Source organism: Phaenicophaeus curvirostris, chromosome 6, assembly GCF_032191515.1.
Source record: "Phaenicophaeus curvirostris isolate KB17595 chromosome 6, BPBGC_Pcur_1.0, whole genome shotgun sequence".
NCBI classification, from domain to species: domain Eukaryota; kingdom Metazoa; phylum Chordata; class Aves; order Cuculiformes; family Cuculidae; genus Phaenicophaeus; species Phaenicophaeus curvirostris.
In genome coordinates, this window is record NC_091397.1 from 37,830,887 (window position 1) to 37,855,247 (window position 24,361).

The following is a 24,361-nucleotide window of genomic DNA, read 5'->3' on the forward strand; positions in this document are numbered from 1 at the left end:
TCTTCATGCCAGTTTAATCAATGTACACTAAAGGAACTAAAAATCTACTTTCACTTTTATCCAAGAAACCCTAGCAAGTGGATGGGCTTGGACAAAGGTAGATATTAGTTCCATGACTCCCTTAATCCTTTAATGAAAGCAGTATTATATATTCCCACACCATATGGATACTACGCTTGAAACTTGTGCAAGACTCCAAAATGTGCCCATAAACAGAAGACATTCAAGAAAGTCAATACTAAATATCACCAAACGCAACGTTTCTGCAACTGTTCCTTTCAGCAAGCCCAGTTACCTGCACATAGCTGACTTGTATGTAGGGTCCTTCCCACTCATCAAGGTATAGAGGGTTATCTTCACTGGTATGCACGGCTTGCAAAAGCCTTTGCCACTTTGAGATGAAATAATTTAAGTGGCTTACAGGCCTAGGGTTCACATCAAGCACAATTTCTCTCTCAGATAATCCAAGTGATTTGTCAGATGACTTCAACTCAGAGGCTGCTCCAGTATTTTCTGGTTTTCTGACTTCCTCGTTGTAATTGTACAAATTAAAAACTAAGGTTATTCAGAAAAACATAGACAGTATTTCTGTTAGCTATAATGGCCAAGTACCAGAGCATACTTATGACGGCCTCAAAGTACACTAGTCAGGCTGTCATTTGAGGTGAACTGATAGGCATTCACCTGCAAGAACAAATCCTTGGTTTTCAAATGAAATGGTCACAGAATATGCTGCGAAAGGTGGCAAATGCTTTCAGCCCTTGGCAAGCAATATTCATCCCTGTGCCTTAGGTCACCAAAACTCTGAAATGACTGTGACTTTCTCAAATTCAAGATGGAAAGTATATAGGTTTGCAACTGCTTTAAGTGAATTTCCCGCACATTTCCTCCTGATCCATTTTTTATCAGATTTTCTTCCTACCCTAAAAGTAACTTCCAAGTTACCATCTGTAAGAAGATATGTTGCACACTACAAGCTTAAGGGCTTAAACAAAAGATCTCTCAAGTGCCAGATGATGTATTTGAAAATGTTACCGCCCCACTTCTAAGCTTCCACCTGTATAGCTTAGAGCCAGTGCAAAGTGAGCCTGCTACTGCTGCACAAAAAAAAAGCAATGTCAATTCAGCAAACCTTTCAATGAAGTTGTCCAAGACAACTGATGATTTTGTCCCACAATGGATTAACTGGAGAGAACTAGGACAACAACTTCCCCCACCTCTGCTGCACAAGGAGAACAGCACAAAGGAACTAACAAGCAGCTGACAGGTGGCAACTTCCAGAGCCCTAGAAGCAATTTCCAAAGTAACCACGTCTCTAGGTTTTGATAAAATTACATTTATTATCAGTTCTTAGGGATTTTTTTAAAAAGCCCCACCCAGTAGATCTATAGCACAGCTATTTTCTACACATTCTTGAAATATGTTATGTTTTCATAAGATTTTTGAGTTAGAAACTGATTACATTCAACTGATATGGGGGGAGGGTGGGCAGGGTTTGTTTGACTTGCTTGGTTGCTTTCTAAGGAGTGGAAAGGTGCTTGTACAAGATTTTAACACTAAGAACTTGTGTGTTTCTTTGTCAAATCTGACTATCCTAACCAGAACCAAGCAAGAGCCACAATAGAATTTGCCCAAAAAAAAGAAAGAAAAAAAAAGAAAAAAATTAGAAAGAGTATACATGTAAAAACAAAATTATCTGTGACAACAGAACTACTGAGTACCTAACAATGACGATACCAATAATTTATAGATTATCTCAAGAATATGTCACTAATCTGGCTAACAACTAAATTTTCACTTAGTGACAATTTGTGCTGGATCAATAGCAGACAATTCAAGTCAGAGATCAAGAAAGTCCAGTGTGGGCTCAATGAAACGGGACTTACTTTTTTTTTTTTTTTTACTTTAACCAAATAAGAAAAACATTTTTTCCTTGAGCCAAAAAAGAAAAAACTATCCAACACAAGAAATGCTAAATTCATATTTTACTTTTTAAAATGCTTTTCTTCCTATACTTTAGAAAGATGTTTCAAAGGAATAACTAATCTTCATTTTTGAAATATTGAAATGAAGCATTTTCGGCAGATCTGAAAGTAAATTTTGTTTAAAAACTGGAAATGAGGCATTTAAACTTTTCAAAGGGAATTCCCTCCTTTTTTTGGATGGAAACTTTCAAATTCAGTTAAATTCACAAATAATGAAATTCTTGTTCCTGGAATTATTTTTTTAGCCAATTTCATTATATAACTTGGGGGGAGCTTAGTTTTTAGACAGATACTGAACATTTTCACAGATAAATAAGTGTGCTTGGTTTTTTTCAGGAAGTATTTTAAGCAATTTCTTATTCAATTCAAAGTTGTGAATCTCATGCTATACCATGATATTGTTCAACTTAAAACTGACAGTCTTAGATACTTTTCAACAACAGAAAAAAACCCCAAGACACATTAGCTTTAAATACTAGTAAAACTAACATGTCAGAATATTATACTGTGAGGAATTCAATAGTCTCTAACAGAACAGTGCAGTTAAAGGCCATCAGCATTTTGGGTCTGCACCCTGATGAAAAATCTGCAGTCAACTACATGTGGTTAATAACAGGATTATTCCTCAGCAGGTATTTTCAGATTCTGGCTTAAGCAATCTGTCAAATTACCAATGATTTTTTTAAAAACAATAACTGGATAGACTAATAGCTTTTCTTGTCAAACATTGAATCAATACACTTTGTTCACTTAAAAACCATCTTCTGCCTAATGGGTGTAGATAGCTAAATTAATAAATATTGATTGATGCTGTAGTAATAGCAGGCACTTAATGCCAGTGCAGGGAAAAAATCCAACAGGAATATTGAAGTGGTTATCTTTTAAAATTTGAAGATATAATGAATTTGACAAAGAAGCGCAAGAATAAGGCCTGCTCTCAAGTAGGTTTCTTGCATGTTCTCTGCATTCAACTTTCCAGATTTCAAGCAGTTCTTTCACCTTACCCTAATGGAAAGAGATACCCTGCAGTCACTCATTTCTGTTTCTCTTCCATCATCTACCACAGATCTTGACTCTTCTTTCCTTTACATGGATTTTATACCAACGTGGCATTTACTTCTTATTTACACAAGGTGCAAAATACAAGTTGAATCTAAAACCAAGTCTTAAAGAGTTCCACTACTTCTATTCAGAAATCCAAAAGCTTTTTGAAGGAACATGGTTGAATTAATTATAACTACATTCTTCTTATTCAACGAATTATTTGCTAAGGAATTACCAGTGAACAAAGTGGCAATTTGAGATCCAGTAACACCTGCACCTTGACTATATTTCCTTCTTAATGCTTGAGGAAGGATGACATTTAGTACTAGGAACGTCCAGAAAGAGAATCTCAAGATCCAAAGATCCAAACGTTTTAAGCTTGCATCTACTTATCTCTTTTAAAATTATATAAACAGACACGTGACTCATGTGTAAAACTCACAAGGCAGGCCTACTGATCATAGCTGGTAGCAATTCATGACTTGCTCTGATATCAACAGATCACGATCATTAACAGCAGTTTAAAAACTATCCTTCTTAACATTAATATTGCTCCATTTCTTGTTTTTTTATTTTTTCTTTCTATTCCAAGGAATTTGTCAATGCCATAGTGGTTGGCCCAATATATCCTTCTGGTATCTCGTTTGTACAGTCCTAAACCATTATCAAATCAGTAGAGACTGCAAGAGTCAGCTTCCCAAAAGAAAACATTATGTGATGCTTTTTGTTTTCCTGTGAGCTAAAGCAAGATACAAGTCTTGCTACATGTCACCAAAGAAGTGTTTTCATTCTTTCCCATTCAGGCCAGTAAGGGATAGACTCAGATACAGAACATCACATCTGTGTAATATTTTAGGTTCTTTAGTTTATAAACCAAACATAAAATTTAACTAAAAAAAGAGATAGTGAAAAGACTTTGGCTTATTGCCATTAAATGGTCTATATGCAACACTACCAAGCCTTGTGAATTAAGCATATAGGATTTCAGCTAGTTTTATCTGCAAGTCTCTCTTCTCTCTTGCATTGAAGTTTAAAAGTACAATAGGATTTATATATACATATATGTATTTCCAAGTATTTAGCCAGATATCAGTGCTTGAGTGAACTATATAGCCATTCAATAGAAACTATAAAACATTGATACAAATATAAAGACATAATCATTATAAAAAGCTTATATTTATAAAAAATATTTTTAGGTAACAGTCTTCCCCTGAGGGTATACCACATAGTTGGATTCATAAATATTACTCTGCACTGCAGCTTGGTTACCAAAGTTCAAAGTTCAGCTCTTAAATGAAGTGTAAATGGCTCCAGTCACCTGACATGGCTGCAGTGGTTGCCTCAGGATATGTTCCCTAGCTTGTTGGAGTGATAAAGACACAGCATCAATGGGGTCTCCGAAAAATCTGGAGAAGATTCCTTCTTCCACATATGGAAGATACGAGAGCAGGACCTATAGGCTAGCAAGCACGTGTCACATGACTGGGCTTTAGTTTTTGCGAGCAGTTCACTGATTTTTCTGGACCCAGTCCCAACTATCTTCATTCTCCTTTCTGCTCTTTTCAGCCTCAATAATTTCTTTGTATCTCCGGCGGAAGAAGCCCATCTGCAAATCAAGAAGAGATGACAGTGGTAAGTAACAGTATCATTAAATTGAAACATACTTTGTCAGAAAAGGGTGTGCAGAAAAAAATAGCAGAGGTGTTAATATCTAATATTGCCTATTGCCAATCTGGAGTCACAGTTCCTTGATTATATCAATAGAAATGAGATCAAACTAGGTCCCAAATCTTTCTAAGTACTCTGTTCCTTACAGATTAACTATTCTGAAGGAAGAGTCCTCTTATATAAAACATGATTTTAAAAAAATGCATATAAAATATTTCTAATAAACACAGACCAGAAGAGGCAGATACAGGTCTATTGGTTTCAAATGAAAACTAATGCAACATTTTGATCTGAACTTAATGCCAGGCCAGCACGTGGGTCCTGGTAACTGTGCTGTCAGTATAATTGCACAAAACAACAAAGATCAGAGGAAGACAGCATGCCCACCTCCCAACATCCAATTCCAGCTATCAACATTTTTTCTAAGAAACTCTCCTCCAGAGAAACCAGCACACTCTATTGAACCAGAGAAGCCAGCACACTCTATTGAATATCACAGGTGCTCCATCAATGTTCTGAAGAACGCTGCTGCCATTTTGGCTTACCTGCCTCCAGAAGTATCAGCCCACTGTTGTGCAGCAACAGGTACTTCTCCTCCTGCCAGTAATTACTCTAAGGTCAGGTCTCAATTTTTCTAAGTATCATTTACACGGAGGGAACAAATAGCTTCAAACTCTTCCTTTTTTCTAAATCATTTCCCTTGTCCCATTTCTACCAGTTGTGTAATCTCCAGCTTAGAAAGCAGAATATAAGTCTGATCTTACAAAACACACAGCATCAACAATGACTCCTTCACAAGCTTTCAAGATGCTGCAGGGCTGATGACTATTTGATCACTTTTGAACACTTTCTTGTTTCCTAAACCCTTGTACTTAGTAAAAAAAATGCAAGTGGTTTTCATTTCAGTTTGGACAAAAGCTTCTCATATCTCTATTTTTTTAAGTGTCTGAAATAAACAAACATGATTTTAATAACAGACTTTGGTAAGCATTCAAGAAGAACTCCTCAAACTTAGTCGTGCACTATTGAGACCACTGAATCAGTATTTTGTTCATCATAATTAAATATTTATGTAACTCCTACCACTCTAAACCTGTTTTCTTATTCCTGCTGGGTAAAACATGATGCTTTAGTCTTCTTCATCTACCAGTTATTGTTATCCTTTATTCCCAAACTGGCTCTACGTAGGAACATATTTGTGCTGCTTTGTCACTACTTCCTGTTAAGTTGGGCTCTTCATTTAGAGTTCTTTAGTAACTTTGATTTTCCTCAAATGTATTTTAAGTCACAGGGATCTGAAAGGCTGTTTGTTCAAACTGCTGGTGGTTCTTAAAGCCCAGGTCCTTGCCAGTATCCCCAGCTGCATCCTGAATGACAACATGAGACTGGACACACACCATCCTCTCACCATCCCTCACCTCTGCCACTTGGTTTCTGTGCAAAAGACACAATAGCTGTAGCACCCAGCACTGTCGAACAAAATTGTTTTTTAGATAACTGTGGACCACCGCCCTGGGCATGTTATTTATCTACTGATAGGTGTGCCCTGCAGAGCACATAGATGTACATTACATGTATACCTAATCTTATTTATACACTTTATGAATACACAGCAGGTAGATATACACACCAATGTCTATTATCTCCATTTTACAGAGGTCTCATGACCTTCTTAAGGCCTCCCATGAGCCCCCATGAATGACTGGAATTAGACCTTAAAAGTAATTTGCTCATAGCCTTGTGCACAGACTAGTCTCTTTCCCATCTATCCTAAGCAAATCTTCATCTGCTGCTCAATACATGTAAATGCACGGATAATGGTCGTTCTGTTCTGAAAAACCACCTCACAAAAGGGACACTGTTGGATTTTTGGAGGGTCATGTCTCCCTCACCTCCCAGAATCTTTCAGAACAGTGTACACAAGGACTCTGAAAAAGAATATTAAAGAAGGGTTTCTCTAGTTCCTTATTCTTCAAACTTCCTCTAGAAGTCAGATCAAGTTCTTTCTCTAGCAGAAAAATATCATTACTATTAATTTTTATACTTGCGCCTACAAGCTATATCAGTGAAATGATAAAATCCCAGTGAAATTTCACTGATGGTAACATACTTTGGCTCAATGGAGACTTGAAGCCAAGAGCAAAAGTTTGCCTAGATTTTCAGAGTCTCAAATGGAGGTGAATTAATTTTTTGACAATGAAAAAAAAGCAACTGTAAGAACCTACAACTTATCCATTGCTTTGCCCCAGTAGCATTAATTGTAAGTACTTGTTTTAGTCACAGGGATCTCATGGTAGTCCTTACATATGCTCAGGGAACAGATGTGTTGAAGAAGTGGGTGCCATTTTTATATTATCAGGTTTTATAACAGATCTATATACTCTGCACATTAGAAAAGAAAATTGCCACAGGATTTTGTTTCCTAAAATTAACAAGAGAAGTTCCGTTTGTAGCTTCTAAAAACAGGTTTCCATACTTCATGCAACCACATACTTAGTACAATAAAATCCTCTCTTGAAGTTATAATCAAAATTATAGAAAGGCTTTTTAATTTCCTCAAGGGCCAAACAAACAGAAGCGAACTCCTTCCCACTGTTATTTTAATAAAAATTGCCTATTTGTGAACATCTGCTTCAGGAGTTATGTTTAAAAGTTCATTATGATAGTTTTGGTATTGTATTATTTTGTTACTGGATACAGAATGCTTTTGCCGAACTTTCCAGTGGGGCAAAAATGTGAGCTGAAGACCGTAGTAAGTATTAATGAAACATGAAATCCTACATCTAGATGTGATTCCATTACAAAGCTACGTATATATCTTTACTTGCTGTAAACGATGTGGATAATCTAAAATTACAGAGAGGACTTAAGTTAAGTGTAAGGAAAAAGAGAAACTGTGCCTTAATGCCTTTTTAAAAAAAAATTTTAAAATAGCAGTCAGGGATTATGTATTTTTCTTATCCCTGAAATGCAAGGATGCGCTTTGTTATGGGATGCTGTTCCTTAGTGTTAACACTGCAGTTTTCCACTTAGCATGACAGAGTCCCTATGATCACCAGAAAGGTTTTATTTTGATAATAGCTGTGAAGAAATCACATTATAGTCATTGTCTTGCAAAAGACCACACAACCCAAATATCCATCTCCTTACAATAACCTGATTTCATTAAAAATGACAGCATATTAACCCATATGGTGAGGGCTGATAAGTGCCTGTGGCAAGCTGGAGAGAACAAGTCAATTCAACATACAGTGAGGAGATACAGGGGTAATAAGGAGCAGCATACTTGGATCAAAGCAGGAGAATTGATGCAAAATGGGGCTGAGTATATACTGACTCTTTTGTCACTGAGGCAAGAGTGACACCAGAAGATCTCTTTCCTGTGGCTAATGTAAAGCCCTTAAGGGAACTCGGAAAACCCAGTAAGGACAGTACTGCTGGGACTCAGCCCTGAATTTCAAGCAGGAAGAGGAGGAGAGATCCTCAATTTTAATAGGAGTATTGCTGTGATCTCATTTGTGAGGGGAGTATTCATCATGGGCCAGTGGTCTCCAATCCATATTTCATGGGCAATGAGTCTCTAATATTGTTTAATTCTCCCAAACTTTACTATCCGTATATACAGACATATGTTTGTGTGTACACATACACAGGTATGCATGTGGCAAAGTAATAACCGTGTCCAGAGCCACGACCCTATTATGCAACCTGTGAGTTCACTCCATCGCATCCAAGGAAAGGACTGATGACAATATCTTGATCAGTAAACCTCTGTCTGGGGTAGGCACTCATGAGAGCAAGAGCAACAGGAGAACATATTGACAGGAGGCAAGGAGAGAGTACCATGGGAAGCCGAAGGGTTGTAATAAAAGAAGAGGCATCAGCCACTAAAGACAATGCAGGAAATGAGAAAAGCAAACTACACTCAGTATTTCTGAATTGGGTATAAATTATTTGCGAAAGCTGAGGAGGCCCTCATGAGTTATGAGCCCTTTGGGTGAGCGTGGCTTAAGGAAAGGTTTCAGGAATGGCACACTGCTCAGTGTGCACCATACTTTACTCTTAACCCTGTCAGAGCTCACCAGAAGGGAACTGCTCCATCATGGGCAGCATGTTCTACTTTGTATGAGAACACAGGGTAGAAAGAGGGCCATTGAAGTCTTTGGGAATAGTCCTGAAATCCTGGGGCTATCTGCCTCAGTCACAATGGATTCAGACCTCACACCAGGGAAAGGAGATAGCATCTTAATTGTCTGTGAATCCACAAACTGTCATTTTTCATATTTGCCACGATAAACTGCAAAGATGTCTGTTTGTTTTTAAACAAAACCAAACAAACTCAGGCAAAAGCAAACAAAATGGAAAGAAAAACCTAACCTGGTCTTTACCAGAAGTGACAAACAATAACCAGTTCTTTCTGGAGGTCCTTCAAGTAAGTATTATAGCTGCTATAACTATGTGGTTTAGATTCAAAACCTGGAAACATCCATAGATTTTAAACACATCCTTTTATTTAGTTACTCCAGCCCATGTACATTTTTCTAGCATAACCTTACTGCCACCTACAGTATATTCCGAGCAGAAAGCATGTTCCTGGCAAAAGTGAACAATAAAGCAATAGAAAATCTGTGCTAGTGTAGGCTGGGGAATTATACCTGTTATTGTGAAGCTTTTCCTGCCATGCAACAACACTGTTAAGTTCTGTATTCAGTCTTGTATTTAAAGCCTCTTTCACTAGCACACCACCCCCTTTACCTGTCATGGCAGGTTTAAATCCCTTAAAAATCACAAATAAGTCATATCTAACAACACTTACATAAAATTGCTTTCTTGAAGCACTCACACAAAGTGGAAGCTTTGGTCAAAGTAATTACAAAATGTTGAATTAACATCACAACAAATTATTGTCTTTTTATTTCTGCTGCTATTTCCTGCACACCCGAAGTCTGATCACTGAACTAACAAACTTTATGCTTTCCTAAACTCCAAAAGCACAAACATTTAGGCAACATTTTCTGCAGTACCATATTGTGGCTATCTCTGTAGGGTGCCAATTATAAGTATGTTTGAAGAGTGATGATGTTACAGAACAAATTGAATTTGCAGTTGGGAAAAAATTCAGCTGATGAGAGGCCAAGTAGTATTGCTACCTTTCTTGTATTCACTGTTGGGCCAATGTCTAAAGCATTTTCGTCATGCCCAGCAAGGCTTATTTTCCCAATCAAATAAAAAGAGAAATAGTTTGAAATAGGGACAATGGCTGGGGTTTTATCTTTTTTTTTTTTTAAGTATTTCTCCCATTAACATCATCCATTAAGAAACAATAAAAGATTTATAAGAACAATTACACATTGCTATAAAAAAAGTCTTAATTCACAGCACTGCACATAACTGACCTAAGAACATAAGTTTCTGAATGAAAATGTTCAAATAGAATCCAAAACTTGCCAGTTTTTGTACAATTTTTAATTAAATTTTCTAGTGCATACTGAGGTTCATAAACCACACACAAAAAGTATTGATTTTTATCAGCATGGCTCTGCTGACTAACAACTTCTAATGGAGGTTACTGAACTGACAAGTACCGATATAGGTTTAACTAAGAAAGCAAACAAAAATTTAAGAACTGCTGAAGAAATCTTCCACTGAACTAGGCTTTGACAACAAGTTTGGCTTCAGTGCCTCAATCAGAAGCTGTCTTTCCTCTGATATAGTTTCTTCATCTACAGTCAGCACCATCCAGCCATACCTGATGAACTGTATAGACTTACATCATTCAGAGCCTCGAGCTCTGCCAGGGGAGGTTTAGACTGAACATTAGGAAAAAAATTTTTCACAGAAAGGGTCACTGGGCACTGGACCAGGCTGCCCAGGGAGGTGGTTGAGTCACCTTCCCTGGAGGTTTTTAAAAGATGGGTGGATGAGGTGCTGAGGGGCATCGTTTAGTGGTTGATAGGAATGGTTGGACTTGATGATCCAGTGGGTCCTTTCCAACCTAGTGATTCTATGATTCTATGATTTTTTACTGCCACATTTCATTCATCTGGGCAGATGGCCCTTCAGAAAGAATTAACTTACTGTAGTCCTCAACTTTTTTGGATGCGTGTCCCTTGGATACATCTCCCTTCTCATAAACAATACCACAGCTAAAAAAACTATGCAGCTAATGATGGTCCAATGCAGGGCCAGGAACCTCACCCAAAGCAAGATGCCAACAGTCAGCAGGTCAGCCACACCTCCAATCTCTGCAAAGCAGTGTTGCTGAGATTGGAAGTATGGAGTGTTTCCCCATGTAGAGACTGATCGCTGGTTATTAAGGGCATCTCACTTTACTGTTGCCAAGAAGGCAGGAAAAAATACTTTGCACTTGCATGGTCCTGGATAATTCTGGCAAGCCACCAGCTCCAAAAGGATGCACCATTTCCTTCCTCCCAATTAAAGGACTCTTGCCACAGTACAGAAGGGTCATGATCAGATATTGTGTATCAGCTTTTCCATTGAGGACTGGCAAACTGCCAACTCTTGGCCCCCCTGTGAGGAAAAGGCATGTTTGGAAAGCAGCCACGTGTCTTGCCTGTAGTTAATAGAGAAACTCTCTATTTAGGAGGAAGGATGATAGCATGGTTAAGGTAAGCCCATGAGGACTCAAGTGGTTTGGCTTTGATTATTTAGTCTTCCATTTTCTTTTCAAGAGGCAAACCCCTTAACTTTCCTGTAATGCAGGTCCTCATTTGTTCAGTGAAACATGTACAAGAAAATAAACACAGATGCTTCAAACATCACCATTCCACGAGTGGCTATTGTTTGTGTATATGCATATACAATATACACACATTGCATATACACATAATGCCATATATACACTTACGCAGCTGGGAAACTGAGGCAAAGGGAAGCTCAGCAGCTTGTTTAGCGACTATGGAAGAATTTGATACCTAGCATCTGCATCTGATCCCAGTGTATTGCAAGAGGCAGACATTGCTCTGACAGAAAAGAAATAGTAATGTACACAAAACTGTATTTAGGTTACTTCTGTATAGCCTGGCTAACTGATTAAGACATTACTGTTGATATCTACGGTGAAGATCTGTAGTCCTTCATAGATTTTAGAAGGTGATCTATTTTACGTGCTGTAGTAGTGAAACAAGTAGTTATTAAACATACATTTTATTAGGCAATTACTTTGCAATGTTGACATAAGAAAAAACTTTAATAGCTCCTTTTTTTTTACGTGCTAAGAACAGCAATTCATAAACTTAACTCAAATGGCCATTGAGTAAACTAACCAGATGTTTTATGTCTAACTCAATGTCCAAATTAGCAAAAAAGCAGTCACTAAGGCTATGTTCCCCAAAATAGATACAAAATTTTGACTAGTGGCATGCATGGAAAAGATGCACTTAGGTGTGTGAAACAGATAACTGCACACAGGGATGGACACAGCTATAGACAATCTAATTTAGTACCTTGTTTTTTTTTAATATAACACAAGATATTAGTAGACAGCACACTGAACACGAGTCAACAGTGTGCCCAGGTGGCCAAGAAGGCCAACAGCAGCTTGGCCTGTATCAGAAATGGTGTGTCCAGCAGGACCAGGGAAGTGATTCTTCCCCTGTACTCCGCACTGGTGAGGCCACACCTTGAGTACTGTGTTCAGTTTTGGACCCCTCACTATAAGAAAGACATTGAGGTCCTGTAGCATGTCCAGAGAAGAGCAACAAAGCTGGTGAAGGGGCTGGAAAACTAGTCTTACGAGGAGCAGCTGAGGGAGCTGGGGTTGTTTAGCCTGGAGAAGAGGAGGCTGAGGGGAGACCTTATTGCTTTCTACAACTACCTGAAAGAAGGTTGCAAAGAGGTGGGTGTTGGTCTCTTCTCCCAAGTGACAGGTGATAGGACAAGAGGGAATGGCATCAAGCTGCATCAGGGGAAGTTTAGATTGGACATTAGGAAAAATTTCATCACAGAAAGGGTTATCAAGCACTGGAACAGGCTGCCCAAGGAAGTGGTTGGGTCACCATCCCTGGAGGTGTTTAAAAGGCAGGTAAATTAGGTGCTTGGGGACATGATTTAGTAGTGGACAGGTATGGTTGGAGTTGATGATCTCTAAGGTCTTTTCCAACCTAATGATTCTATGATTCTATGAATTTCTTTCAGGATGGTAACTGCGCACAGTAACTCACATGACAGATGTTACAAGTATACTTCTGTGTAATCAAAAAGTGATTTAGCCAACATTAGAACTTACAAATACTTTCAAATAGTTTAAAGATTTTTTTCCTATTGCAAAACCTTACTAAGTAGTTTATTTTTTAAAAAGTCATAGAACGAACACAGCAATCATCCAAAGTTCATCTCTGATTATCAGAATCAAAAATTAGAAAGAAAACAACGTCTACTGCAGATATGTCTGGATAAATTACTATATACTGATTTCTTAAATCTCAGCAGGGAATAGAACAGTAATTAGATACAACATTCTCATAAGTGCAACTAATTTAATACATATCTCAATCTATATTTTCCACTTCCTCTAGAAATCAAAAGAAGAAAAACTACTGAAATATTTCTGGCTTTGTGTGAAAATCAGAGACTACACACTGAAGACTATTTCTAGAATCAATAAAAAGTAGTTTTACAATTGTATTTTCATATATTTGACCTGCCAAAAATATTTGAATGAAAGTTGTTCTGTGTCCATAATTATCAGAATAAATTACATTCATAGGTTTAGCTGAACCAGGAGGAAATGGCTATGGCTGGTGGAAGTTATAACACAGCATTTCCCACTGTGACACCAAGTGTATAGAGAGAATTCAGACTATGCAAGTCATATTTCCTCTGTTCTTGGCATTTAGGTCTGAGGGATTCTAACAACTTCCAATAAACGCACATGTTGTGTCCCACCAGTGGGGAACCTTGGAATTTTCAGTACTCATTTGCAATTTTTCAGTCTACACACATATTCCTTTTTCTGGTCTTGGCTCCTAAAAATGATGCCTATCTTTCTTCTTTTCAGAAAGATATGTTGTACCACAACCCAACCTCCCTTTTGCCAGTGGATTCAATCTGCTCACACAGTGCCAGGATGAGGGCAACATAGCTACAACAGCTGTAATCATCTCAAAGTGCCCTGGCATGCACGGCTCCCATTTGTAGGGCACTGAAACCAGAGAGAATGCTCAGCCACAACATTATTGTTGTACATTTACATAGCTCGTTTTATCCAGAATGATAACAAAGGCATTTCACAAGCGCTGGACCACACCATCGCTGAAGTGTTGCCAACCCTGCTTTTGAGAGTGGTGAACAAATACTACATGGTAGACAGCAAACTCACTGGCAAAGTCAGTTTTTGGCTGCAGCAGTAGCACTAACTATTTACCTATGTAAGAACAAAAAAAAAGATGTCCAAACACAACCTTCCTCCAACATCTAGTCAGAATTGAAAACGCACAGCAAATCAACCGAATAATCCACTGTAGAAAAAACACAATACTTGACCCAACATTGCCAGAATACTAAACCTTTCAGTCTTGGGAAGTCAAGGGTCTGCAGGCATTTTGTGATGCTCACTTTGGTCCAAGAAAAGAAAATACAATAAAACACCATTTTGTCTGTTCTTTAAGAACATAAGCAGCCTTCAAATAATCCAACTAACTTTTGTCTGGTGAAATCATTGTTCTTTATACAATCAAGCACTGCCACTGCCCCAATTCCTCGAGGTTTCCTAGCTGCTATTCATAATGAAAATCCATTCATGTTTGGGAAATAACATGGTTTTGGTTTGGATCACAGAAGCTAATTATCCCCTGACTGCATTTTTATTATTTATTTATAACTGGATAATACTGAAAAAAGCCCAATTCTAGGCCTATCAACCCTAGAAGCTGGGTGAAAAAAAGCAGTATCCTTGAGAAGCCTACATATGAGATAGCAATTAGTAACTTACCTGAAGCAACCAGACTAATGTTTAACAAAAGCAGCAAAATTAAGTTTATCAAAAAAACTCTACAGAATGCAATGATTTGAGGGCTACAGAAAGAGGAATTTCAGAGAAAATATATTAAGTCATTATTTTTTGCAGTTTTGATGGACAGGCAGGACAGGTATAGGCTACGTAATTCCTGCAGGTAAGGATGATATTTTTAGAAGAAAGACAACCTGAAAAATGAGAGGACAAAGCTTAGCAGGAACTTCGAAAAAAGGATGAGAAAATAGTGTTGATATGGTTTAAACTAAGAAGAGACGGTGATTCTTAAAGCATCACCATAGTAGATAATGGTTTCTTCTTGGAGATACATACGCAGAGAGAGAGAGAGAGAATAACCAGACTTCTGCCCTACACTGAAATCCAAAGAGGTTTTGTTCCATAACTCCATGTGCTTATGTACCTCTAGGGAAAGAAGGAAAACAAAAAAAGCAGGTTGTTTTTTATTGCAGATCTATGACTCAACCACCAGGAAGGGGATCAGTATAAGGACCAGACAGGAAATGATAGTAAACCTTTGCCACCTGAGTTGTAGATAAAGGGAGAGAAAATGTTATTGGGCTTGTAACACTAGATACAGAGCAACCACTGGCAAAGAATAAGTACAGAGGTTTGGGGTTTTGTTTTTTTTTTTTTAATTTCTGCTGTAAAATGGCAAGCTGTATGTTTTGGCCCACTGTAAAAAGACTTAATGTTTGAAGGCCTAAGTAAAGGAAAGTGTCTCCTTCCCAAAAGGGGAAAACAGTGCTTGTTGTTACATAGCTGAATTTCATGTTAGCTCTAGCCTTGGTTAGTTTCAGATATTTTCTGAATGTTGAAACAATATGTGAGGAAATGAAATGGCAACTACTACATGTAGAGAAATATAAGTGTTCTTTCAAAGACACTTGTACCATCAAAGAAAAAAGTCATAAGGCTTATCCAAGCAAGAAACCCAAACTCACTTTTGAAAATCCTGCTTAGCTATGTCTGGCTTTTTAAGATAGAAATTCATATTTCATAGAGAAAGCTTTATATTTCAAAGTTCTTCCCTTAAAGCAGTGCTAGCAAACAGCTGCAGCCATACATACAGCCTCTGCTTAAATGAGGATTTTGCAAGTCCAGCTCTTGGTAGGATTCAGGCTCCCCATTGGAAATAGCCACCTCACAGCCTGTACTAACTCAGCTCAGCAGACAGAAGTGTCTTCGCTATATTCCTCCTAAAAACTAAAACAAAAGTCTTCAAATTCTCATTTTGAGACAAAGTGCAAAAATGTTGTCTAGCATGTACTGAAGAGCAGGAACTCTCTGACTATCAAAAAAATCGAACATACATGAGTGCTATTCTGCTTGTCTTTGTCTCTGCAATCCTGTCAAAAATCCAGAGTTTGGAGCATAAAAGTATCTTACACATAAGAGATCAATTCTCTACCCCAGAAATCCAAATACTTTAAAACAGTGCTAGAACCCCCATTTTAGACAAGTCAGAGTTTGGATACCACAGTAACAGGCTCAGTCCACAAAGAAGCTTAATGTCTAGAGAAGTAAGTTCAGACAGAAGTCCAGCTCCTGTGTTAACCATGCCACATAGAAACAAAATAATGCTACTACAACAAATACAAAATATTTGGTTTGCAATCCACTTCCAGAACTTACTCCACAAATCACTCTACAGCCCAAACATCCAGTCTGGTACTTGCATTCACATCTTCTCCTTGGTATCTTCTAGTTACAAACTATTTCTTTTCTTTCTGCATACTTTACCTATAATTATACAGATTGAATAATTCACTCCACAACTTAAGCCAGATCAAATGCAAAAACTTCAATCCACAGCACTGAAAAGCACTACTATTATTAACAGAATATTTATTGTGTCATAACATATTACGCTTCAGTTCTTCATTTGTATGCTGAATGTCAATTCTCTCCCAATTTATGTGTGCATAAATCCACAATGCCCAGAGGGGATCTTATCCCCATGCATGGCTGCAGTCCTGACAGCTGAGGGAAGCGTGTGTGGGACAGCACTCCCCAAAATAATCCAGCCGTGACCACCTTTCCCTCCTGAACTGGTGCCAGTGCTTGTGAAACCACAGGCTTGTTTAGCACGTGGGTAGTTGGCCTGAATCAAAATGACCTCCTCTCTTCCTCCACTTTCCACAAGCATCTGGAGGCCACCTAAGAGGTGCAAACCAATCTCCACAGTAGAAAGCAAGATGTATTGCTGTGGGCACCTGCACAAAAGCCCCTTCTATGCCTCTTGCACATGGGAGACCACAGACAAGGTGCAAGTGGAGAGAACTAGATGTGCTGCAGAGGAGCCAGCAAGAGTGGGAGCACATCCTAATGGATGCTTGCACAAGAGCATCCAGAGTGGATGAACAAGATATGAATAGCCACAAGTGTCAGGGTAAAACTAGGCTATCCAACAAAACAGGAAAAATCAGGCAACTGTTGCTAGTCTACCTTACACACAGCATTTTATTGAAGTCAAGGAAAAGCCGCTCTCCCTCTCTGAATTTTTACACACTTAAACCAGAGAAAACACAGTGTCTATGTGAAATACTAAAATAAACAGAGAAGCAAAGCCAGTCAAAACTTAATCGAGTTTATGCTAAAAACCTCGTTATAAGTGTGTAAACATGGCTGCGGTCTTACATGGGAATAAGCAAGCTTTTATTTGAAGTGAAACAACCAGGCATTTAACACTACTTCCATTGACATGAAACCCTAAACTAAGCATTTTTAGATCTACAAATTATAAAATAATTACCTTTGTCATCTTATTGCACATGCACTAACTTTATTCTGATTCAAAATAGGATTTTGGGCTAGAATTTCCCTGAGTTCTCATCCCTGCTTAACAGCATCAATTCTAGCAGTGTGTAATATGAAACATTCACATGTAATCTAATATTTTTCTGCAGCTTCAAAGAGCTCCTTACTTCATCTGCAAAATCCTGGTGTGTTAGAGGATTTGTTGGTGTGTTGCACTATTCACCGCACAGTCATGCACACTGTGAGTGTACCTTCCACATACGGCCGAGGCACAGTTGCTGCCAGCAAACCCCGTGTTCCTTTTTAATGACTTCACTCCAGCTTCTGCTCTGTTTTGTGTAAACAGGAGTCTTCAAGGACCAGAGTTTAATTTTAATTAATTTCTTAATGAAAACATAATTTAATTTATGTTCTAGTCTTAACATTTGGGTAATTTCTAGTTCTCACTAGAAACTCTAAGTTGCCCAGAACTCCATCTAACTCAAATCTGTTATTTCACTCCACAGTTAAAGAATAATACACTTCCAATAAAAGTTTTTTTGGAGTTCACATACAAAATTTAGGAATGACCATAGGACATACTTGGCCAGTTTCATCTAACAAATATTTATAATCAGACAATTAAGATTCCTCTGCAAGACTGCAACTTTCCCATGTCAGTTTTATCTCAGACAACTTTAATATTGCCAGTAACTGTGATAAACATAGCAACTAGTGAGAGCAAAGCATTAATTATGTATATTTATGTCCAAAACTAAGACTTAAATGAAAATACTGGCTGATGCTAGCAGCTACATACTTTTAATCACTTTTCTTTAAAACAAAACCATAAGTTATTGGTTCCTTTAGTAATCATGCAATTCAGTGGATAAAGCACTGGAGTGCAGCTGACAAAACCTGGCTTTTACTGCCCTCTCTGCCACAAGACTCTGCACAAGGCATCTCACCTCATTTTGCCTCAGCACTTCAACATCCACATGCAGACAAGGCTATGTAAGCCTGGTTGTTAATTATAATTATTTAATTAATTATAATTATTTATTGTTGTCAGTCATAATTTCCCTCAAGGCCTTCATGCAACAAAATGGCAGCTTCTTCATGTGTATTTGAATGATCCCTATAAAATTTATAAAATCTCTAGTCTCAAAGTCAATCCAGGAAGAGAAAGAATGTATTGATTCTAGTAAAGATCAAGAATTGAACCTTTGTCAGATTCTTATGGTCATTCACAGTGAAAGGTGCAATTCCTCTTATCTTCCACAGCTCATTTAGCACCTTTTTACCTACAGGAAATGAGCCATTAGGAAATCAGAGGGAAAGGTAGTAGCAGCAGCAACTCCTCTTTCAAAAATGTTTGTCACTGGAGCATAAACCCTGGGTTTCTTCCAATCTCACCTATTTCCATTCTTACAGTTTTGCCATTGTAATGACGTAGACTTCGTTTTCCTTACTCTTTCTACCACAGAAAGCAAAAGCATTTCCCAGATACCAGAAAAACGGAAGTTAAAAAATATTCTAGACTGTGGTCAACATTGTTTTCCATATGGAAAGCACAGTCAATTTTGACCTGGCCAGTATATGCTGAAAAATTGACTATAAAAATACTTTAAATCTATAATCCATGTAAAATTCACATAATCTGAAGTAAATGTATCATTTATAACACAGCTATACACATATCTGTATAATATATAACGAGAATTTCGTGGTGCCAGTTTTTGGCCCAGATTCATAAATCCATTTTACAGCGACCTGCAGTGATATGTCCTCTTGCAGCACATTGGGGCTGCGACCTCCAGTCCCAGCACAGCTGGTGAGCAGAGCCTGCAGTGCACATGCTGCTAAACTGTGAATCAGGCTGCTGGACCTCCACCACAGGAAGGAAAATAAGGTTGGACTTATTCCCATGTGTGCATTTAAGATTTACTTCTCTCAAAGACAGTCCCTGACCTTGACCGTGGCCTTTTAAATTTATGGATTGGTAACAGGGAACCAAGGAATGAAAACACTTGAAGCTCCTTACTCTTCATACTTACCACACCAGACAGCTGCTGCTAATTGTCAGCATCAGCCCAGTTTTACCATGTAACAATGCCTGGGTACAAGAACTCTGTCTTATCAGAGATGGTGTGAAGGCTGACTTTTAACAGGTCTCAGTGCTTCTTGCTCTGGTAATATATTTTACTCATCTGGAACTCTTTCTTTGAGGGATCTGAAGAATTTATCCCTGGATACTCCTCTTCCTGAAGCCTTTACCTCCTGAAAACAGTAGCTACCAACTGTTTTTTGCTAGGCACCACCCCCCAGTATTTTAGCTCATCCAGCAAAGTTGACCTGATTTTAAGGAAACTATTGAAATTAGTGAGCCTCAGCCACCAGAAAACTATGGAGATGTACCAAGTATCTAAGTGTGAGATAACAGCAGATTTCTAAGAGGGATCCTCCTTTGTCCTGAAATGGCATCAGAGGTTTCAACTTTTAATAACCAGGCCCTAAAAAAAAACAAACACTGCTTTTCTACTACTTCTTCATGAGTCTCTCCCTGTCCTTCACAAATGCATGGATATGAAAATATTTTTGCTGGCCGATGGATTCTATAATGGAGTGATCAATTATTTAGTTCCTAAAGCAAATAGATGTTAAACACAAGGATAAATTTAAGCTTTTTTCTTGGGATTAGCCTTGGTGTTTATGTTGCATCTGTTACCTTACCTTCCATAAGAGTACAGCCAGCAACAGGAAGATGAGAATTCCCACCAGCAAACTGATGGCAATGATCCATCCGACAACATATCCACGAGGCTCCAGATTGTGCAAAGCCTCAAAGACCACCTACAAAGCAATTAGAAAAAGATCTTTTTATGATTGGAAGTGGTATTATTTTCTCTTGCACTTATCTTATTAAACACATTGCATGGTGGCCTCACTGATCATATTTCATCTGTCAAACAAATATGGAATGCATCCTCAATTTCGTGCTCTCCATCTATTTTTCGCAAGGGATTTAAAGCTTTCAAGTGGAATTTGAGTAGCCATGTGTCAGATCCAAAGGATATCAGATTCCACTCCGAAATAACTCTTACTCTGCCAACCCTCAATCCCAGATACTGAGCTTATCTAGTGCTGGGCCACCAAAGGTGTACAAAGGTTTGCATGAAACACTCCATCCCTTGGACTGGTAGGGATTTCCATGGCATCTCATGTAGTTCATCTTACTCATCATGATCCTGGTCCTGCCAAACACTCCAATGCTTCACACAGAACACTCGTGTATGTTGAGCTTATTAACCTTTTCTCCAAAAAATGGGACAACTAGCATATATCCCTATTGAATACAAGTCATCCCTGCTGTGCTCACAAGACACATTGTGTGAAAGAGGGAAGGGCGTGTGGAGTCATGGGTTCTCCTAGGAACACAGAAAGCAGTCCCCTGCTGTTCTCTTCTCTCTTTTTTTATAGCACATATGGCAGGGAAATACATCCTACAAAGAGCTTTCCTTAAGTGTCTGCCTTAAGAAGAAAATGAGAGCAAATTAAGCCACTTATAAACACTATGTGAATTTCCAGTCTCTTATTTCAATGAAAACCAGTTTCTCAGTGGAAAACACAAAAACAGTTCTCCTCAGTGAGGGCTCTGTCTATGTTAAATTTTGCAATTTAATATGCAGCAAATGAAGAGAGGCAGCAGGGATTTTTTTTAAAGGTAATATATTTGTTTTGTCTGGCTTTGGTTTGGTTTGGTTGGACAAGTAGTGAGTTTTCCTCCATTCTTCACAAACCACTTTCATAATCTTTGCTTAAAAATGTCAAAACCTTTTGTAGATACAAATAGTTAAATCAATCTATATAAGAAAATAAAAGGTAGTTAAAAGTGGGTGAAAATCTGGGAGTTAGTGCCAGATACAAATATGCAGCCCCAAGATACTCACCTTTTTGAGGCAAATGGAAGACACATGAAATACCTCTGCTCCCTGGTGATACTGTTCACGCAGCATCATTTATGAGACAGCAAAGGGAACATGACACCATACAACCCATCCAGATGTTGAAGGTGGGCATCAGGAAAAGATTGCAACAGGACGTGATGGGAGCACTGGAACAGGGGCCCAAAAAGGCTCTGAGTTTTCCATCCTTGCAGGCATCCAAGCCTCAGACAAAGCCATAGAGATCCTGAGCCAGTGCAGCAAACAGACTTGCTTTGAGTGGGAATTGGGGCAGGGCAGCCTCACAAGGTTGTGCTAATGAACATTCTTCTATTTCCATAAGTATACACAGCCTCAGCAAACACTCACACATACTACAGACACAGATGAGAAAAAGCAGGTGGATGGGGCTATGTTTTGTCACAGTGTTCCCACAAAGGAGTGCTCATAATGGCTCTTCATCTTAGTTTCACAGGCTAATGCTGATTAAGCCCACTGCTTTTTTGGAAGAGGAGTTTGAAAACAGCCAACTTACACACACAGGGGCATTTTCGTTCTGTCAGTGAGAAATTATCAGGCATTTGATGATAATGAGACATGAAAACATAACAAATTAACAGGAATGATGCTATACACAGATAGCATTATCCAAACAATTTCCATAACTCATATCACAATGCTCAAAATAGCTCTCAAACATGGATCAGCTCTTCATCCTAGAAAAAGAACAGTTTTAGCTTTTCAGACATTAGCACATCGCTTTTGTCAGGCTTTTAAGATATCTTGCTGAACAGAGAGTTTCCTAAGCAGCACAGTTTCTCTCATTGCCAAGACTAGTGTCAAGGAAATACCAGACAAAGCTCAAAGACAAATCTTGTGTCTTCCTCTTATTTCTGAGTCAGCTTAGAAAGGCGATCTGATGTAATAGTCCATTTCTCATGAAGACCATGGTTAGCATCAATCTCGAAGATACAAGTCAGATGACATTTCTTAGACAATAAGGCACTAATGTTATTTTCCTTTCTGACTGTCAAAGAAAAAAGAAATTCTAACATTCTAGGTATTGCCAGCTTCAGTGAAGAGATCTTTCAAGCAGTCACTGGACGTAAAATGAGATTGATTCCTTCTTTCCACTAGTCAAGAGAATAAATATTAACATAACAGAATCTCCAGCATGATAGACCTTCATGCTGCCAAAAACCAAAGCCAGGAGTAGTTGCAGAGATCAACTCATACATCATCTCCACAGTAAGAGCCCCACATATTTGGTTTGAAGCTGCCTAGAACAGCTTGGGTGTAGCTTTCACAGTTACAGTTCAAGCTGTAAGGTTAGAGAGCTCCTTATCTATCTGGTTTCTTCTAGCAGTCTGAGATCAACGTACAAGCATAAAAATCCTCTGTTCATGGTGTTGTGGTTTGGACAGGACCAGGGATATTGCACGTTACTGCCTTCATCCCTCTCCAAAGACCTCAAAATCTGCCAGCATTAATGTATAGCCCCTGCAATGAGATTTGGTGAAGATGCAACAAAAAATCCAAGCCAAACCCCAGCCAGGCCAAACTGAGCAGTCAGTATATACTACACGTCAGGAGTGACAGAAAGAAGCCAGTACAGCAAGCGGTGGGAGGCCAGGGGAGCAAGTCATCACGGTGGGAAAGTTGGAGGCAGAGGATGACATTACTAATGAGAAGTGCACCAGCCACTGCCTGCCACTTGACCCACTAGCCATCACACAGTCTCTGAAAGCCAGTCTTGAGCAAACCTTGAACTGCTCATCCTATCCATCCCAGTAGCACAACTCCTCTAGAGTAGCCAATGCGTTGGGGAGCACGAGGAAGTCTCCAGCCCAACACATTTCCCACGGCTCCTGACAGAGAAGGCAGGAATGATAAGTGTGACTTAAGTTAACAGTGGGGTGGGATAGGAAAGGAAAGCACCCCAGAAAGGGCTGTGGGGGGCGGTTGCTATCTGATTCAGAAAAGCAAACGCAACCATCATAAAATACAGAGAGGATAACAAGCTCATTTTCAGACTCTGATGAAATATCAGGGAAAGGCCATGAAAACTGCTGTTATCTTAATGATGTATGAGGAGTTTTGGTTGGTTTCACAACTATCTTTTGCATTTCACAGCATACTTGTGAGATCTGAAAGCGAGAAAGCCTGGGAGGCAGCGTTTAGCTGTCTGTAGCTCACATATCAATCAGATTTTACACATTGTAACTGCCCTTCCACAAAATAATGGAGAACTGCACCCTACCACTGAGTTTTGAAATGTTGAACCCTTATGGACATGGACATCTACCAGTTCATCTTCTACCAGTACCAAGCACTTGCTATATTCTGATATTCTTGGCAAAAAAAAATTGAAAAAAACCATTTTTTTTACTAGTGTTTTTAAAGCACCCTGTTTTCGGTGAAGTGTATAGGCAAGAAGTTAACTAAGTAGGAATTCTGTAAATACTCGAAGTTCATACTGTGCTGAACCCCTTTGAAGAACAGGCACATGCTGCTGCACTGGGACTCAGAAAGAAATTAGAAATACAACATTGCAAAATTTTAATGTCTTTTTGCTTGCACACACTAAATGAATTTGTATCATGAACCACACAGCATCACGGAAGTCACAGGCTTATCAAAAACTGCTATTTTATTTTTGTATGATCACGCAGAATATTTCTGGTATTTCAAACCACACTGCAGTGTGGGATGACTTGTTCATCCAAGTGCCATTACCCTTGAGGAAGCTTCCAGTAAAGACACCATTCTCCTATATGTGTGCACATACACGTATATGTACCCTCTAAATTATGGTTATTTATTTACATAAATGAACAAGAAATTTGGATTTTCTTGACAAAATACAAACCTGAGGCATCTTTGCTACCTGCTTGTCTCTACCCTTGGAAAATTATTTGTGTGTTATTGGTATTGTGTATAGATCTGTTCCTTTACAAAAGTGTGTGTTCTACCTGCCAGACTGCACT

The 24,361-nt window shown here is 38.6% G+C and overlaps 1 protein-coding gene across 1 annotated transcript in view; it reads right to left on the reverse strand.

The window, feature by feature from the left end:
• Window positions 1-1,494: 1,494 nt before the first annotated feature.
• ITGA9 (integrin subunit alpha 9) overlaps window positions 1,495-24,361 on the reverse strand; it is a 217,543-nt gene continuing 194,676 nt past the window's right edge. The window contains exons 27-28 of the mRNA XM_069859822.1: window positions 20,164-20,283; window positions 1,495-4,638 (exon numbers count right to left, since the gene is read on the reverse strand). Of these exons, the coding sequence (XP_069715923.1) occupies window positions 4,540-4,638; window positions 20,164-20,283 (219 nt within the window). The 3' untranslated portion in view covers window positions 1,495-4,539. The remainder of the gene's footprint in view (window positions 4,639-20,163; window positions 20,284-24,361) is intronic.